This window comes from Rhineura floridana, chromosome 9, assembly GCF_030035675.1.
Source record: "Rhineura floridana isolate rRhiFlo1 chromosome 9, rRhiFlo1.hap2, whole genome shotgun sequence".
NCBI classification, from domain to species: domain Eukaryota; kingdom Metazoa; phylum Chordata; class Lepidosauria; order Squamata; family Rhineuridae; genus Rhineura; species Rhineura floridana.
This window is the reverse complement of record NC_084488.1, coordinates 96296109-96316451: the sequence shown is the minus strand read 5'-3', so window position 1 is coordinate 96316451 and position 20343 is coordinate 96296109. Positions and strand designations below refer to the sequence as shown.

The following is a 20343-nucleotide window of genomic DNA, read 5'->3' as shown; positions in this document are numbered from 1 at the left end:
CTTAGGTATTACAGTTTTTATTCTGTAGGAAAGTAATACTGATTTTTAAAAAACTAACACTGATTTTTCTGCAATGACCAACTGGTTTGGAGGAAGCAGATTATTTAGATCCTTACCAATCGGGCTTCAAGACTGGACATGGTACTGAAACAGCCTCGGTCGCTCTGGTGGATGATATGAGGAGGGTGTTGGATAGGGGAGAACACAAATTCCTCATCCTCCTGGATCTCTCAGCGGCTGTTGATACCGTTGACCACAGTATCCTTTTAAATCGCCTGGAGGGATTGGGAATAGGAGGCACTGTTCTACAGTGGTTCCGTTCCTATCTCTCCGGCAGATACCAACGGGTAGCGTTGGGGGATGAGGTTTCAGACCCTTGGCCACTCAACTGTGGTGTGCCACAGGGTTCTATCCTCTCCCCCATGCTATTCAACATTTATATGAAACCGCTGGGAGCCATCATCAGGAGTTTTGGGCTGCAGTGTCACCATTATGCGGATGACACGCAGCTCTATCTCTCATTTAAATCTTCACCAGAATTGGCTGTGGATACCTTGTCCAATTGCCTGGAGTCCGTAAGTGGATGGATGGGAGAGAACAGGCTGAAGCTGAATCCCGACAAGACCGAGGTGTTGCTAGTGGGGGATAAGAGAAGGTTGGGAAATTTAGACTTGGTGCTTAATGGGGTGAGATTACCCCTGAAGGACCAAGTCCGCAGCCTAGGGGTCATTTTGGACTCCCAGCTGTCTATGGAGGCTCAGGTTTCGGCAGTGAGCTGGGCAGCTTGGTACCAACTTCATCTGGTACAGAGGCTGCGACCCTACCTTCCTTTACATCTGCTCCCACGAGTGATACATGCCCTGGTCTCCTCTCGATTAGACTATTGTAATGCGCTCTATGTGGGGTTACCCTTGAAGATGGTCCGGAAACTGCAGCTGGTACAGAATGCGGCGGCACGCTTAATAAAGCAGAGCCGTCGCCGGGACCATGTCACCCCAGTGTTGATGGAACTACACTGGTTGCCAGTTGTGTACCGGGCCCAATTCAAGGTGTTGGTACTAACCTTTAAAACCCTATATGGTTTCGGCCCAGTTTATCTGAAGGAATGCCTCCAGTATCACCAAATATGCCGCCAAACAAGATCAGCCTCACAAGACCTTCTCTCGGTCCCACCGATGAAAACAGATAGGCTGGTGCGGACCAGAGAGAGGGCTTTTTTGATCGTGGCCCCCACCCTCTGGAACTTGCTTCCATTTGACCTCCGACATGCCTCCTCCCTGATGGTTTTTCGGCGAGCCTTAAAGACCTGGCTATTCAGGCAGGCCTATGGGATTTCTGGGGTGGGTTAGGTTTTTATATTGTATTATTGAAGGCATGGTCTTAGATAAATTGATGTTAATATTGTGACTGTTGATTGTATGTGTTTTTATTGTATTTTATATTGTTGTACGTCGCCCAGAGTGTCTGTTAATTCGGACAGATGGGCGACTAACAAATAAAATTTATTATTATTATTAAACTATTATATGGGCTGTATGTATTTATACATCTGCTGTGTGTGCGTGTGCGTGTATGGAGTCTTTCCAACACCCCTGTGAGGTAGGGTTGGAAACCAAGGCAGCTCACAACAAGAAATAAAGCCATTTAAAATCCAATGACCATAAAACAAGTATAAACAGTTGCAAAACAGCGTAAAGTGGCATGATTCGGAATTTTGGGTTGTGTGAATGAAGTTGCTTATCACTTGAGGTTGCAGTTCTGTCCCTGTTTGAGTAAGCCCCACTGAATACGCTGGGACTTGCTTCTGAATCAATAAACTTAGGATTGCACTATAAATATCTTTACAGTTTGTGTAAATAATAAATATATTTGATAGTCATGATTATATACATATTTCTTCATTTATCATATTTTTGGTTTTTGGTTAGGAATCCTGACTGGTTGTGAGATGCTTAGTTTTTTGCCTTACTCATAGGAATCTTGTTGTGGTTGGTATGGTATTACATTTAGGAAAGTGTTACTGCCTTCTGTGTTTTTTTTTCCTATTTGCATTTTACTTATCTTTAACCTCACTCCGTTACAGCCATAGAAGCAACAGCAGCATATGCAAGATAATTAACTCCCATTAGTGATAAGAACAAGAATTTATAATTATTATTTCAATTAAAACAAGAGGCTTATCAATACTTTGAAGAGGACCAGATATTTATTTTCTTTCTGAGCCCAGGACTGGGTCTTTCATGATGCCCGGTGTGTGTGTGTGGGGGGGGGGAGCAGAAGAGTAGTCGATAAGACAGACATCCTGGCATTGGTAATCTAATTAGCAAGGTATGTGTGGGGTTGTTGCACACTTCCAGGCCCAGTTTCATTTTGAGTATGGAGGTGGAACCTGTGTACATGTGGTTGAGAAATTTTGAGTTAAGCAAAGCTTTGCTTTTATAAAACCTAAGAAACATACAGATACTTTGAATGTCTGAGTGCCTGCACCAGTGGAATACTGGAGGAACTTGTAAAACTTGCTGCAACAGTATTTAGAACTGAACATGTGGTGTGAAAGACTCCTTTTCCTAACATTTTGGCTTGTTTTTCTCCACCCACCACATCTCTGAAATATATTGTATATGTTATGGTTAACCGTGCTGCTGCCCTGACTTACTTTATGTTTGTTGCTACTTTGTGTTTTTATTATGTTTTTATATTGATTGTGTATTTTTATTGTTTTTATTATATTTGTAAGCTGTGCTGAGCTCTGTTTTTAACAGCAAAAGGGCAGGATATAAATTCTCTTAATCAATCAATAAATACTCCATAATGTTGGAAACTAGAGTCTAGGCATTTAAGGCTGAAAATGTTGCTTAAAAAAAAAGATTTCTCACATCTTTCCCCAGTTTTTGGTGGTAATTCCTAGGCACAAAAACAAAACAACTGGACAATCCAAATATTAATATGCAAATATTTGCTTAATATGCAAATAATATATGCAAATTCACCTGCCCGGATTTGTGGAACTGGAATATGGCAACCCTAGTCAAGATCCACTGTAGCCTTCAAAACAACAGTAGTTAAGGGTCCACCACAAAACTTCAGGGTGCTGACCCTCCTTTGCCTCTCTCCTCTACTGCAAGCATTGGTAGAAGGTCCTAGGTTCAATATACAGCTTCTCCAGGTGGGGCTGGAGAAACTCGTGCCTGAAGCACAGGAAAGCTGCTACCAGTCGTGCAGACAATACTGAGCTAGATGGACCAATGGGATGACACAGAATTATTTATTTATTTATTAAATACATATATGTATATATACTGCTTGAACATTTGCATTTGTAAGCAGTGTACATAAAAATAAGCCAAACGACAATAAAATCATCGTAAAACCAAACACTTAAAATACCTGCTGGAACAAGAAAGTCTTAAGTGAGGCACCTGAAGTTCAGTAAGGAATGTGCCTATCTCATTTAGTTGGAAGGGAGTTCTACAGGCTTGGACCCACTACACTAAATGAATGGCTTCTAGTTGTTACAAGCCATGCATCTGAGCCATGGGGGACCACCATCAGAGACTCCATCAAAGACCTCAGTGATCAGGCTGGGATATAAGGGATGAGGTGATCTTTAAGATATCCTGGACTCAAGTTGTTAAAGGCCTTGTAAATTAATACAAGAACCTTGAACCTGGCCCGGTAACATATGGGCAGTCAGTGCAAGCTTTTAAGCACTGCAGTTGTGTGCTGACAGCAGTCTGTCCCCATCAATAGTCTAGCCACACCATTCTGCACCAGCTGGAGCTTCCAGACCAGGCACAAGGTAGCCCCACATAGAGTGCATTGCAATAATCAAGTTTTGAGGTTACCAATGCATGAATCACTGCAACCAGCCTATTCCTGTCCAAGAATGGCTATAGTTGGTGCACAGCTGAGGGTTTCTGAGCCTCAAATGACAAAGATGGAACCAGGAGACTCCCTATGCACCTGTTCTTTCAGAGGAAGAGTAACCCCATTCAGAACAAACAAACGGCCAATCTCCAGGACACTAGAACAACCCACCTACATTGCCTCTGTCTTCCCAGAGTCCAAGCTCGGTCGATTAGTCCTCATTCAATTGTGACCAGACAACATTCCAGACCATACTCAGATGATACTCCTCACTCAGATGATATGGAGAAAATAGAGTTGCATATCATCAGCATACTGATGACACTTTGCCCCCAAACTCCTAATGACTGCTCCCAACAGCTTCATATAGGGTAGAAACACACTCACTGTTCTGTGTTTCCACCTCTCCCTTCTGAAAATAGGGGCACATGATGCTAGTCAAACCCCAACCCTTTTTACTATAAAACCTGCTGAGAGCAGCTTGAGTGTGTTTTTTTGTTTAAATCCAGCTTCAAAGAGATTTTGCAACTGATCGGCCGATCAACCCATTCCCTTCCAGGTATGCCAAATGGAAACTCTTTGCTCTGGTGATTAGTGTGTTCACAGCCATAGATGATGCTCCACCCACTTTTGCCGGTGGCCCTGTCCACCACTGACATGTGGCCTCTGGAAGGTTACTTATAAGAGAATGCAGTCCTTAGGCTGAAAAGTTTCCCTGCTCCTGAACAAGTTAGTCTTACAACTAGCATTTAGACCCTATATCTGTTGAGAGTGGGCTGAGGGTGGATTAAGGACAGTAAGTTGATTTATCATTGCTTAGCATTCCAGTGCTGCAGTATGTCACTCAAATGTATGCTGAAATATTTTCAGGATTCAGGCTATATGATTAAGCTCTGAGCCGCTGAGAATAATGTCAGCAAAATCATTATTTAATATTAAGTGAAATAAATTGCTGGCATTCAGATCATGATTTCTTTCTGGAGATAAACCTAAAACTGGAGGTAGGGTAACCTCTCAAATTCAGTTTGGCTACATTACAGTCACCATTAATAATGTGGTATGAATCTGAAACAGCTACGTGAAAATCAGTAAAATCCCCTCCCTCCCAGTAAAATGACACTATTATCGCCAAGAGCAGTATGCATTTCATGCCATTTAAAAAAAACCCTTATGAAACATGGCTTTGCCTGCTTTTCTTTCCTGTCTCCAGCTGCGGTACTGTGTGACAATTGCTGTTGAAGCATTTTCCTATTATACTTTCCTGCAGAAATAAGCCTGGAGCAATTGGACTGCCTATATTCATTGTTGTGTCATATTGTGCCTTGCAACACATTGTTAATGATCAATAGACCTTGTGCAACTAATAGGATTTTATTCTCTACTGTAGTTTTTTCACAGGTACGATGATCCTTCATATGTCTCTTCATTTTACGGCCCCACAATGCAGCCAAGCTCCCAGAAATAAATAAATGGGAGCCTGTCTGCTTTAATTTGAAATGTTTTAAAACACATTTTTATATGGAACATAAAATATCCCAAGAAAAAAAAGTCCAGAGAAGGACTGTGCATTTTAAGCATATATATGTTTAACTGCATATAAATGTATAGGGGCATATATATAAATGCATAAGTGCATTCCTTAGCATTTTACCTTTACACGATGCAGCCAGGCTCTCCAAATAAATAAATAAATGCAAAGCCTGTCTGCTTTAATTTAATATGAGATATTTTTGTAAACATTTTTGTATGCTTTGCAAACCTATACAAATGAGCACAAACTATCCCAAAGAAAAAACAGTCCAGCGAAGAAACCCAGGATTAACTCTTGCCTGTATCATTTATCCTGTATCAATTTATTGTGAAAATCTAACTGTTTTATGTTAGGGAGGAGATCCATCCACCTGTAGCAATTCAGCTTAAGAATCTCCTCAGGCTAATATACAGATTGGGGAGAAATTCAACTCAGTTCACATTTAAAGACAAATCTTTCATCCATCTTTCATTCCACTATTATTCTGCTTTAAACAGTCATGGCTTCCCCCAAAGCATCCTCAGAAGTATACTTTGTGAAGGGTGCTCAGAGTTGTTAGGAGACCCCTATTCCCCTCACAGCTCTGCAATTCCCACGGAAGAGGGACTGACTGTTATACAACACAGGGAATTATAGCTCTGTGAGGAGAATAGGAGTCTCCTAACAAGTATTAGCACCCTTCACAAACTACACTTCCCAGGATTCTTTGGGGGAAGCCACAATGCTTAAAGTGGAATAACAGTGGAATAAATGTATGTTGTGAATGTGAAATTGGATACTATTTCTGAGGTAAGGCTAATTCAGGAGTAGCCAACAAGGTGCCTTCCAAATGTTTTGGACCATAGATTCCACCCCATCTCCATGAGCTGTGCTGGCTGAGCTTGGGATGGAAGGATCTGTCAATTCCAACTCTCTCAGTTTCTAATTTTTTCCAATCTTAAATTTGGTTCTCCACATTTCTGTAGCAAATTGCAGAATTTTTTAAAGAAAAAAACTCATGAAAATTCTTCAGCATTTTAGTGCGAATTTCTCCTCACACACACATTTTGTATTTAATTTTTATCAGTTTACACATTTCTTTAAGCAATCTCTCCTAGTATAATGCATTTTATGTTATGTTCACTAATATATTTATCTCTCCTCTAATACATGCATTTTTGTAAACATTGGTTGGAGAGATGCATTACAAAATTCAGATAAGTATGACTTTTGAAGAATGGTTGTCTTTCAGCTCATATTGTTTCAGGAAGTGTGAATTTGATAGATTCAGCTTTACAGAGCAATCCAACTCATGGGAAGCTGGCCAAAGGGATTCCAGCAGAGGAGGGGCCAGCGGGAAGGTCTGTGGCATCCAATTGCCATTTGGGGGCCTCTGGCCAACAGAACACAGGCTCAGCCAGGAACTGCATACACAGACTGGAAACCTCTTTTTTGGGGGCCCAGATTGGGATCCGTAGGAGTGCTACAAATAGTAGTTGGATATTGCATAAGTTCCCCTCCTCTGACACACCATGGAATGCCCCTTTTTGTGACTTACACCAGCTTATGCCAGCATCCCTTCCACCATGCTGGGCTGCTGGTTCAGCTGGAGGGGTCTGCCATATCCAAATCCCCTCAGCTCGGCATAAATATGAGTTGGATTGTGCCCTTAAATGTGAACTGAACTGAATTTCTCTCCCATCCCTAGGTGGGGCTGATGAGAGTTGTGGTCCACAACATCTGGAGGTCACCATATTTGCTAGCCCTTGGCTAGTTATTTATTTATTATTTATTTATTATTTTATTTATACCCCGCCCTTCCTTCCAGCAGGAGCCCAGGGCAGCAAGCAGAAACACCAAAAACACTTTAAAACATCGTAAAAAACCCTAAAATACATTTAAACAAAACATTAAAAACATTAAAAAAACTTTAAAAACATCTTTTTTAAAAAGGGTAAAAGACATTAAAAGACATATTAAAAGCAATTCTAACACAGATGCAGACTGGGATGGGTCTCAACTTAAAAGTCTTGTTGGAAGAGGAAAGTCTTCAAAAGGCGCCGAAAAGATAGCAGAGATGGCTCCTGCCTAATATTTAAGGGGAGGGAATTCCACAGGTGCCGCTGTAACAAACAAAACGCCCTAGCCCCTTTTGGGGGTGCTAGTAGCTTGGATCCACTCCCAATACTCACCCAATAGAGTCTCAGAAACGAACGAAACAAGATGGAGGATGGAGTATATTTATTGTTAACACGTGCACGTGGAGAAGGGCCAAGCCAGTTCTGGCAAAACACTGCAGTGCTGGCCTTTTTATAAGCTTTGTTTTACTAATTATGCATGCATCAATATCATAATAACTACATCATAACTACATCATTAGTCCATACCCATTTCCTCCTGGTAACCATATTAGGAGATTGTTTTTCACACTTGTTATCTTGTTATGTTCATTTTAGCCTTGTATTTCTGCAACATAGTTTGATACTTTTCTACAGTACAATACAGTACAAACAGTACAGTTTGCAACAACTACTGATTTTCCCAGCTATAGCTATTTTGCAAACACAGCTTTAAACAAACAATGATAATGCATGTCAGCAAATTAGCATTTCTCTTTACACACACACACAAGTAAATTAACTTGTCAGCAGATTAACTCACAAGCAAACTAACTGTCAATTTACTGTGCTATTTTTCTAAACAGGCCCAGCACTTTTTACTTTAAGCAGCAAATAAGCAAAATACATCTTTAATTTAAACAAATAAAGCCCAGTGTCACAATGCTACACTAAAGGTCCATTTCCTATATTGTACAGAACAAACCTCCTGATAAGATGGTATCTGCAGGAGGCCCTCACCTGCAAAACGCAGTGAGCGACTGGGTATATAAAGGGTAAGACGGTCTTTCAGGTATCCTGGTCCCAAGCTGTATAGGGCTTTATACACCAGAACAAGAACCTTGAACTTGGCCCGGTTGGTTGTGGAATTTCTGTCAAAAAGGATATATGCCAGATATGTGCTCTCAGCCTTTTTAGAAAGGCAATGAAAACACTTTTTGTGTCATCAAACAACTGAGTCCCAGGGCTCTAGGATTTAAACTGTTATCAATTTTTCATTCATTGCTTGTATTTACTATATATTATTGATTTTAATTGCTGGTGATATATTGATTCGATCATTGCATTTTGCTGTTCATTTTGTGGAATAAATAAAAATAAATGAGCTGTGTCACCCTACCAGGGGAGCCTTGTATCATCCAGATGTAGTGCTGGGCTGTGCAAGGAAGGGGCAAAGAGAATAGTGGCAAAAAACAGATAACTAAACAGCCACTCTTGTGGCTGTATAATAATGTTAGCACAACTCCACTTTCTAGTCAATTTGGCCCTATGCTTCCACATCAAATGGCAAAAAATGAGTTCTGGGGAATAATACCTAAAAACAAAACAAAGGGGAGTTTTGTGTATGTGTGTACGTGTAGGATTATAAGACTGCCTTCTTGTAGAAAAAGGGATATTGCTAGTTAGGGCCATTTTTGCATGTTACATTTTCAAAAGCTGCACATGGGAAAACCATGCGGGCTTATATGGACATTTCAGTGGGAAACTGCCAAGTCCATGGGCTTCAAAACAGGCTGACAGTGTACAGTTCAGTACTGGGCTGTTCCAAAAGAGAACAATGTGAATTTGATCAATTATTTCAGCCTCTTAGTGTGAAACTGTTCTGTGAGAGCCATTTCCCACCAACAAACACAAGGCCTTTTCTTAATAGGCAGGTGTAGGAGATCCCATTTTTTTCTGGAGCTATCACCTTCACCTATGTCCAGCAGTTTTATCCAAATGTATCATCAAAGTGCTATCTTAGGTGAAATTCAAAGCGTCTCTAGGAGATTCTCGCCAGGCTGAAAAGGCGAGTCTTCAGCATACAATGAAAGCTGTACAGAGAAGATGCCAGATTCACCTCTGTAAGGAGCGAATTCCACAATTTAGGAGATGCCACAGAGAATGCCTTCTCCCACCCCCACCCCAAACTTCTGAGGTTGGGGAAGCTGCCAAAAGGGCCCCTTCTACTGATCTTAACACCTGACAGGGTCTGTAGGCAAAGAGATGGTCTTTCAGATGCATACATGCTAATTTGGGGCCCAAGTTGTTTAGGGCTTTAAACACAAGCTCAACCACTTTGAATTGGGACTGGAAATGAACTGGCAACCTCTGAAGAATTTGAAAACATGCTTGACTAGATAGTTGAAAAGAATACCAACATTTCTCAGGAGGGTTTTGCTGAATTTTAGTCACATCTAAACTAGGCTGAAATGCCCCCTCCCTGCTTATTTTATATTATTCATGACTTATTTTCACAACCCTTTGCACCTGGTGGGTTACTAAAGTCCCAGTGCATACTAAAGTGGTCATATGCAATCCCCATTGTGTGTGCATTTCACTGCTCTACACATAGGAAGCTGTCCTTATGTTCACTATAGAAAGACAGATAATTTAGCCATTGGTATAATAACTTCAGCATGGTCTCAGGGGTCAGTATGTGCCCCTCCAAAAAGCAATATTCCCATTCCAAAGAAATATGTGCATTAGCTGGATCAGGGCCAGCCTTAACATTAGGCAGAATGTGGCAGCTGCCTCAGGCAGCAGATGTTGCAGGGGCAGGGAGCAGTAGCAAGGTGTTAGAAGAGAGCCTAGCATGTGCCACACGGCCTGCTCTGTGCCCTCTAAGTAGTCCACTGTCCCCAAGTACAGCAGAGGACACTGTCCTGTTGCCAGAGTTGAAGTAAGATTCAGCTGCCTGTCTGCTCAACTTCTGTATATGGAATGGAGGGGGCACGATCTTGTCCTTCACCTCAGGCAGCAGAATATCTTGGGCCTGCTGGTATTTTCTAAAGATCATTGTTGTGGATGATTATATCAGATTCGATCCAAACATGACAATTTTTCATGTGAGTTTCATGCTAATTTTTTCACAGATGGAATGCACTGGGCATGTGTGAACCAGTCATTAATTACATTTGCAATTGTTAGCCACTGATATAAAATGCATGTATGTGTAAATCTTTTTTTTTTCCTTCAGAAAATACACAGGGCATTCTTGTTATCTATGAAGAAGACGCAGAGGAATGGGCACAGTATTTAAAATCAGTTTTCAAGCACATTATAATAGAAGACAGAATCTTGCTTTACAACCTAGGAGCTGCATCCATTCACCACCTGGAATTGCAATCTCTGTGCTCTTACAGATGTAAACTGCTGATATTATCAAGTGGACTTGTACACTGTCTGAATCGAAAGAAAAGACATTTTCTAGACAAGATCCTTCAGCCTCCTGAAAGGGTGGTTATTTTGCTTTGTGGGACTGAGAATTCAGACATTATCTCTCACATGTTGAATATAGATCCAAACTATCAGCTGATTACCACCGATCAAGAACCAGAAGTCTATCTCACCGTGATTTCTGACATTATTCAACAAGGTAACATTCTTTTCTTTAATATATATATATATATATATATATTTCAGGGATAGGGGAAATCAGGTAGACGTGTTTCCATGATTTAAAAGGAGAGTTTTAAAATATTCTGAAGCTGAGCAGTTCCCTCAATAAACAGTTTAAGCCTAATGAAGATTTTTTGTGTCTTATGGTAAAATATCTGTCCCAATTGGCTGCAATGGTTTTGAAATTCAACCCATAGGAAAAGCAACTTTGATGTGATTTACATATATTACAATTATGTGAAGGGACAGGGGAGGACATAAGTGAACTGAAGGAATTTTTATTGGAAATTTAAAAAAATGAAATGCATGTATATACGCACATACTCTTGTATAAGAAATTAAAAAATGAAAACAACTGAGAATTCCCAAAGCAAGTGTCACCAACCTTTTGAAGTTTGTGGGCACATTTGGATTTTTGAGTGAGTGGGATAGGTGTCACCCCCTCTGGTCACTTCTCTCTCCCCTCCCTCAGATCATCACCCTTCCCAAGAGAGAAAAGCATACATTTTGCTTTTCAAAGAGATCTCAGTAAAAGTTGCATCCAGTAGAATTTATCTGGACCTTTACAATTTAGAGTTGAAATAGGAAGTGGGAAAGTGGGTCTCTCTTCCAACTTCCTACTTCAATTCTATGCAATTTCAAGGGAGAAAAAGGTAAGCGCTCTCACCACCTCATGACCAAGGGTGCAGTGAGTGGGGGGCTTGGAGGCTTCATGAGTGCCAGGGAAAGACATGGAGGTAACCATTGGACCCATAGGTGCCATTCCAGTGATCCCTATATCAGTTTTTCCAAGGAAACAAGACTAGAGCCTCCTTCATGCATGAACCTTGTGATCACTGGGAGTGAATCTGTGCTGTTAACAATGGTGTGGTTGTGCTATGTCTGGGGGGAAGTATGTTCCCCCCACCCAGTTATCTCATGATGCCCCCTTCATGTGATTCAGTCATAAAAGGAGCTTAAATAATTCTCAGTGCTCCATGCGCTCTGAGTGTTTTTGCATGGCTGGAATGTGTCTCTGAACTGGGACAATGCCTCTTGCTTACCTGGATTGAGGAAGCAGCAGTGTAACCTCTGACATTTGCATGGTTAGAATGTATACTACAGTACAAAGGTAAGAGACATGTCTGTGGTCTGCAGGCTGAAAAAGTTTCACCAACCCAGTATATAGGATTTAGCTAAGCCCTTAACTTGTTATTTATTTTAAAATTTCTATCTCATTCTTCCTCCCAGAAGGAGCCCAAGATGGCAAACCAGGGACAAAACTCTAAAAACATCTTAAGAATAAAACATATTTAAAACATATTTATATTTTTTTTAAAAAATCTTAAAAAGCAATTCCAACACACAGATACTGGGATAAGTTCTCTACTTAAAAGGCTTGTTGAAAGAAAAAGAAACTTTGACTGCTACTTACCACATTCTTTAACTCACAAAGACCTTTCCATTCCTCTGTAGTTTTGTCAGCTTTTAAATTCCATTTTTAGAATGTACTTATAAAGTTAAAATATGTTTTAGGCAAGAATTGGTGTCAGGGCCAGTGCCAAAGGGTGGCCAGTTTGGGCCCTGGCCAAGGGCCCTTGTGTCCCAGAGGGCCCCCTGAAGGGGCCCTCCTTGGGGTGTGGGGTAGTGCTCGCCTTTCACAATCCTCAGCAAGGTCGACTCCTGACTCTGCCACAGATAGCAGAGATGGAGCTTCCAGCCCCCCCTACAGACCGTGTGGGCCCGCGGCACCCATCTGCTCCACCTACCTCTCCTCCCTTTCTGTGAATTATTTATTTATTTATTTATTTATTTAATTTGTATCCTGCCCTTCCTCCCAGCAGGAGCCCAGGGCAGCAAACAAAGCACTAAAACACTTTAAAACATCATAAAAACAGATCTTAAAATACATTAAAACAAAATAGCATTAAAAACATTTTAAAAAACAACCTTAAAAAAGAGTTAAAAACATTATTAAAAAACATATTAAACAATTCTGACACAGATGCAGACTGGGATAGGTCTCAAATTAAAAGGCTTTTTGAAAGAGGAAAGTCTTCAAAAGGCACCGAAAAGATAGCAGAGATGGCGCCTGCCTAATATTCAAAGGGAGGGAATGCCCTGCACACTGCGCATGCAGCTGCCATCAACCAAGATAGCCTCTCTAAGGGGCTGATTCTCCACTGCCATCTTGATTGATGGCAGGCATGTGAACGCATGCATGCCATCAACAAAGATGGCAGCGGGGGTATCAGCCCCTTAGAGAAGCCTGCACTGCCATCTTGGTTGATGGCAGGGACCTACGCACCTGGCGAGCAGGGCATTCACAGAAAGTGAGAAGGTAGAGCAGTCCCACATGGTCTGAGGGGGGCTGAGAGTAGGGGGCCTGGGGCAGGCTGGTGCCCAAGGGCCCAGTCATGTCTGGCACCGGCTCTAATTGGTGCAGTGGTTAAAGTGCTGGACTAGGACCTAGGAGACTAGGTTCAAATCCTTGCTGTGCCATGAAGCTCACTGGGTGACCTTGAGCCAGTCACTGCCTCTTAGCCTAACCTACCTCACAGGGCTGTTGTGAGGATAAAATGGAGAGACGGAGAGTACACCAACTTGAGCTCCTTAGAGGAAAGGTAGGATAAAAATATTATACATTGATAAATAAACACCTGCAAGGAAAGATTTTTTCAAAAGAAGTGTGTATGCATAGAACCTGCTTGCCACCATCACACTCAATGTGCTCGCATTCACTCGCATCGCTAGAATGAAGAGTTTAATTCAAAGGCTTCAGGGAAGAGGTCAGTTTGTGAAAGAAGTTGAAAGTATAAGTAACTATTCATACTGCACAAATCTTATTTGTCTCCTCCTGTGACTTATGGTCTCAACTGCACTATATTTTTAAAGCAGTATCATACCACTTTAAACAATCATGGCATCCCCCAAAGAATCCTGGGAGTTGTCATTTGCCAAGGGTGCTGAGAATTTAGTTCCCCTCACAGAGCTACAATTCCCAGAGTTCATTGGGAAGAGGAATTGATTGTTAAACCACGCTGGGAGCTATAGCTCTGTGAAAGGGATCGTCTAGCAACTCTCAAGTACTCTTAACAAACTACAGTTCCCAGGATTCTATGGGGGAAGCCATGGCTGTTTCAAATGATATAATACTGCTTTTTATGTGTAGTGCAGATGGGGTCTTATGGTAAAGCATTCACTGCTAATACTCTTGGAGTATCTGGTTAAAGGATTGGAAAGGGAATCTGTTGGTTGAAAAGGGAATCTGTTGGTTTAAGTCATCATGTAGAAGTGAAGTAGGCTGCTTCTTTTTTTCCCCCAGAATGAATAATTTGGCATGTATGTTTTCTTTTTCCATATGCAAAGTGTCCATTCTGTGAGTCTAAAGGCAATTTAATGAGTGTGTGTGCAGTACAGATAGTTCAGCCACATCCAGTCCATAGCTTCTTGTTATGGGTTTTTCTTGTCCATTGAAAGCTTGCTAGAAAAATATTATGACTATAAAAGAAGCACTCACAAGTCATAAAAAACATTTTAGTATGCATGGGCATGAAGGCAAGGCCAATTTGTCCCAGTTTAATGCTAGAATACTCCCAGTGAAACACAGGAATTATGGATCTGAAAGCCTGTAAGGAGCTAGCAAAGTACTGCATGTACCTTAATTTCCAAGAATGATGACTATAATAATGATACTGGTGAAATAATATTCTACATTTTGATCCAGCAGTATCTTTGAATGACAGCCTTTGAGGACCTGTAACATAAGCACTGGCGTGTCAACATGCAACACAAACTGTTCGAATTTGAGTTATTTTTCCAGTTGCTAAAATTGCTTATAGCCATAACATGCCTGATCTTGAACGGTAAGCAGGATTGGGCCTGATTAATACTTGGATGAGAGACCACTTGGGAACATGGGGTGCTGTAGGCTAGGCATGGGCCAGAGAGTAGTTTGTCCTAGACATTATGATGGGTTGCTGAAGACCTTCCTCTTTCAACCAGCCTTTTTAGTAGAGACCTTATCCCAGTCTGTCTCTGTGTTGGAATTACTTTTGTTAGATATTTATAAAGCTTTTTTATATTTAAGATGTTTCTAAAAATGCTTTGTTTTAATGTTTTTAAAGATGCTTTGTTTTAATATGTTTTAAAGTTGTTTGTTTTTAAGATGTTTCAGAGTGGTTTTTAGTGTTTTTGTTTGCCACCCTACACTTCTTTTGGGAGGAAGGGTGGGATATAAATTTAATAAATAAGTAAATAAAATACGTTTGTGGTAGGATCTGAACATTCAGGGTAATTTCTAGTTTGGTCCTCCTGAGAACAGAGGAAGAGTCCTGCTGGATCCAACCAAAGTTCCATCTGGTAAAGTATTCATTTTCCCGTAGGAGTCAGACAGATTCCTCTGGGAAGCTCAGAAACAGGACCTGAAAGCAATAGATCTTCACCTCTTGTTATTCCCCATCAACTGATACTCTGAGGTTGCAACACTTGAGGGATCTGTTCTTTGTGAATTCCAGTGCAAACTGACCTGATCAGCACCTCCTAGACTAATATATGCATTATACTATAAGAAACATAAACATAAAATAATAACAACACAACAAAAACCCCATTCAGCCACAGGAAGCTTTGGCAGCATACTAATAACAAACAATATCATCTTATCTTGTCAATCAAATGCCTGGGGGGGAAAGGTACATGTTTACCTATCACTGAAAAGATATCAGTGAGGGCGCTAGGTGGGCTTCACTGGGGAGCATATTCCACAGATGGGGAGCCACAACTGAAAAGGCCTTCTCCTTTGTCACCACCCTCTGAGCCTCCTCCAGAGGAGGGACCTGGAGAAGGGCCTCAGAAGAAGATCTAAGTTCTAAATGAGCACTAAACTTCCACTAGATTCTGCTAGATTTCCAGAAGTGGTTTTTATGTTGTGTGAAAGATCAAATAAAATGTGGAAATCATCAGGTAAGGAAACATTGGGGAAACGGAATAAACTGCCATCTGAACGCAGCCTAAATCAGCAAAACAATCAAAATAGTTAAAATAGCAATTAAAACTATTAAACCGGGAGGTTTAGGTCAGGAGATCAGGGAAATGCTGATCTAGGTCAAAATGCCGATTTGGGACCATGCATGTTAAGAAATGCATACTTCTTTAGAAAATATTTTAGAAATGCGTATTACACATTTAAATATGAATCTGATGAATACAGAAACAGGATGGAACTGGTACATGTGAAAGTGACATGAGCTAGTGATAGATTCATCCATGGATCCCTGTTTTGAGGCATAATACCTCTGAACCTGGAAGTTTCATAGCAGCCAATCTAAGTCTTCTGTCCCTGGTTCCATCTTCTTTACAGGATTCTCTGGATTCAAAACAAATCTTGATTTTTTTTCTCCCTAGAGCACAGTTCATTCTGACCATACTGCTTAGCAAGTACACAAATGCTTCATGTTCTAACTGTATTGTCTATTTTAATAACCTTCCCTTAACAATTAAACCTCATTCTTCTGAAAAGGATAAAGTAACTTTGCACTTGAGTGAAATGAATCATCTGCCGGTGTTGAGAGAACAGCCGAGGGACTGCAATTATATTTCCATGGGATACATTACCAGAAATTACAAAAATTACCTTGAATGCTAAATACAGACAGAAGCAAAAAGGTTTCATTTCTGGACTGATTTCCCCCGCCCAAGAATGTAGTTAGAGAGTTTAACTGAGGAGGAGGATTATTAGGTTCGTCTTAGGGATATTAAATATCTTGCATTTTACATTTTTATTCCATTCATCACTTTGAATGTCTTCAAGAGTTCAGACGTACATGTATATAGATACTCCATGCAAGAAAAGAGATCCACATTGGCCCAGGATCCCCCTTGTGTGGAGGAAAGTGTGAGGGAAGTCAATGGGTTGTGCAACCCTGCCCCAATGTTGATGCATCCAGGGGTCATGCTCCCTTGCCACCTGCACATTTTGTATGATGTGTGAGAAGCCCATCAATAGGGATGGGGAAAAAATCAATCTAGTTGGCATTTAAAGATGACTCTACCTAATTCACACTTTCTGAAACAATACACAAACCAAAGTTTAGCCATCCTTTGAAATTTGTAGTTCTCTGAATTTTGCAGTGTAATTCACCAGCCAAGCAATGTATACAGAATAGAAATGTTTACACTAGGGTAAAGTGTGGATACAAATGCATACATTAGTAAAAATGACATACAGAAATGCATTAAATTAGGGAAAACTGCTTTGCAAAAAATGATGTTAGGCAAAATTGCATCCAAAAATGTGTATATTAGGAAAAATTCATACTAAAACGCTGATCAATTTTGATGAGGACTTTTTTTTGAAAAAAAAAAGAAGAAGAAAATCACAAACTGATGTGGAAATGTACAGGACTGAACCTCAGATTTGAAAAAATGAAAATGACAAATTCATCCATCCCTACCCATAATCCCCTCCCATGTTCCTTGAACACATGAGAGTGGGATCATCTGAACCCCCTCGTGTCAGGTGAGCCAGCATGTGGGCCACACAGCTGCACAAGGGGGAAACTAAGGGCAAAAAGGCAGTGAACCAGCACACCAATCAGGCAGGAGTCAGGGCAAGTCAGGGCAGAGCGTGGCAAAGGAAACAGAATTCAAGGCGCAACCAAAGAGTTTGAAACAAGAACTGCTGATGAATCTACGAGTAGCTTCTTCCTTTTTTAGGAGTGCTGAGAGCCTAGGTCCAAAAAGGGCCAATTGTACCCCAGGGAAACATGCATTCTAGGAAAGGATAGAACTGGGAAGGAAAGATTTCACTTAGTGAAATTAATAGATCCTTCTTACAAAAACAGCACTTTTTATTCCAAACCTTTCTGTTGTACACTGACTCAGGGTACCTCCAGACTCATTATTTTGTAGGAGGGATTCAAGTGCATACCGGGAAATTTAAGTATGCACAATTTAAGTTGATTAAAATGCCCTGTCACCCTAGTGCCACAAATCTACTTTTAAAAAACTATAGACTTTTGTAGTTAGGAATGCTCTTGGAGGATGCTGATTCATAGGGTCGCCATAAGTTGCAGTCAACTTGGAGGCACATAACAACAACAAGTTAGGAAAGTAAAGGGAAAATGCACTGAAAAGTGTGGAATGAATGAATGATTAATAGGAAGATGTATGAACACCTTGCAAGAAATTCAGGATGAATGATTATTGTCATATAACTTCCAAGCTAGGGATGGAAGGATCTCCCAATTTCAGTTTTCTCTGTTTCTTATTTTTCCGATATCCACATTTCTGCAAAAATTTGCATTTTTTTAAAAAAACTCTCATGAAAATTCTTCAGCATTTTAGTGCAGATTTCAACTAATAAACACATTTTTGTATGCAATTTTGATTGGTTGATTGATTAATTGCTTTATTACGGTCAAAGACCAGCAGAGACCAAAGTACAGAATATAAAACATCATAAGAAGTTAACAGTGCAAAAAAAACTGTATAAAAAGTTAACAGTACAATAGACTGTATACTGACACATGGTCAATCTAAAACCAATCTATAAGCTTATAACAGTCGTTGGGTTGGCACGTTTTTCGGTATTTAATGGCTGCATCACAAAAGCTCGTGACCTTAGTTGTAACTAAAGGATTTTTATCAGCTAGAAGATATTGTACGTAGAAAACGGCATCTCTACCTGGGAATTTCTGCAGTATGGGGGTAATTAATTGGCATCAGAGGTTATGATAAAGTGGCTCACGGTCTCTACTGCGCCAACATCGCATGGGCAGTAATGTTCAGCGAATGGGGTTTTTTGGTATCTGTCCTCTAAAAGTGCCGATGGTAGGGCATTGTGCTTGGCCAGCGTGAAGGTTTTCCTAAGTCTGGGGATGTATAGGAAGGCCAGATAATGCGCAGGAGTAAAGGTTTTTGTAGAAAGGCAAGAGTCGGAGATGGAGCCAGCAAGAGGCAAATGGTTTTGCAATTCTATATCGAATATTCTCTGGGTGATAGCCGATTTCGCTTTGAAAAAACCACCCGAGAGGACACTAGCAGGAGAAAAGCCTAAAGCTGAGAGTTTGGTGAGTAGTGATTTCTTCCATTTTGACTGAAACGCATCAGATAACACTAGTGGAGCCAAACCAACTGGTAGAAAGGTCAGTTTAAGCCAGTACTTAAACTTGAGCACCCACATACGAGCCTCGATCGTAGGCAGCCCGACTTCAAGACGTAAGTTGGCATTCGATACACATAGGGGGGTGCCCAGTATGTTCCTTAGAAACTTAGTTTGGATAATTTCGAAGGAGGTGTGTTTGGCATACACGCTTATCTGGGCACCATAAATTAATTGAGAGATGACTTTGGTGCTAAATACCTGTAGAGCAGATGGAACGTGTTGCCCACCCTTTGTGTAAAAAAAGGAGAGAAGAGCCTTTGTGCTCCTCATAGCGTTTGCCCTGGCATTTTTTGCCTGTAGATGCCATGCTCCCGAGGAGTGAAGGGTTATCCCAAGGTACCTATATGATGATACTTGGTCTATAGGGGTACCGTTTAATCACCATCGATGTTTCACTCTCTTCCTAGTAAATATTACGACCTTTGATTTGTTGTGGTTAATAACCAACTGTTCTCTATTACAGTAACTGGCGAGGGCTCTGAGCAGGCGTCGGAGGCCAGTACTTGTGAGGGACAAAAGAACTGCATCATCTGCATATAATAGGATAGAAAGAGGCCTGTTTGACAGGGTAGGATGATGCGAGGGGCACAACGCCAAGCTTTTAATTAGGGAGTTGATATACGTATAGGTTGAACAATGTAGGGGCTAAAATACAGCCCTGTTTAACTCCCTTTGGGTGGCAATGGGCTTATACAGGTTGCCAGCATTGTTACAACTTATGCGAACCTGGGTATTCTGGTATAACCCACAAATCAATGCTAATAGGCGTCTATCAATATTGGTGGATTCGAGTTTTGCCCAAAGTCTATCTCTTGGAATGAGATCGAATGCTGACTTAACGTCGATGAAAGCAGCATAGAGGGCGCCGCCCAGCTTGGAAGTGTATTTTTCAACAAGATGTTTGAGGACGAAGCCATGATCCAGTGGGGAGCGACTCGCCCTGAAGCCGGCTTGCTCCTCCTCCAAAATATTTTTCCTGTTCTATCCAAGTTTGTAATTTTGTAAGTAGGTGACTTGCATATAGCTTGCTGACGATATTCAGCAAGCTAATAGGTCTATAGTTGGCTGGGTCCGTATGGCTACCTTTTTTGAAGACTGGAATAATAGTGGCAAGGCCCCAGTCCTTGGGGATGCAAACAGTTTGGTCGATACTGGTAAATAAGGCTGCCAGGACTGTAGCCCACCACTCTGGGTTAGATTTAATTGCTTCAGGGGGGATATTATCAGGCCCTGGAGCTTTACCCAGCTTCAGGATGGCAATTAAGGAGATGACTTCCTTGGCAGAGACTGGGGGCCACTTTGGGAGTTCAGTTATAGGGTTC

The 20343-nt window shown here is 41.0% G+C and overlaps 1 protein-coding gene across 1 annotated transcript in view; it reads left to right on the top strand.

Moving 5' to 3' along the window:
* Positions 1-20343, top strand: part of BANK1 (B cell scaffold protein with ankyrin repeats 1) — a 292948-nt gene that overhangs the window by 27746 nt on the left and 244859 nt on the right. Inside the window, exons 2-3 of the mRNA XM_061585556.1 lie at positions 10454-10852; positions 15926-15931. Of these exons, the coding sequence (XP_061441540.1) occupies positions 10454-10852; positions 15926-15931 (405 nt within the window). The remainder of the gene's footprint in view (positions 1-10453; positions 10853-15925; positions 15932-20343) is intronic.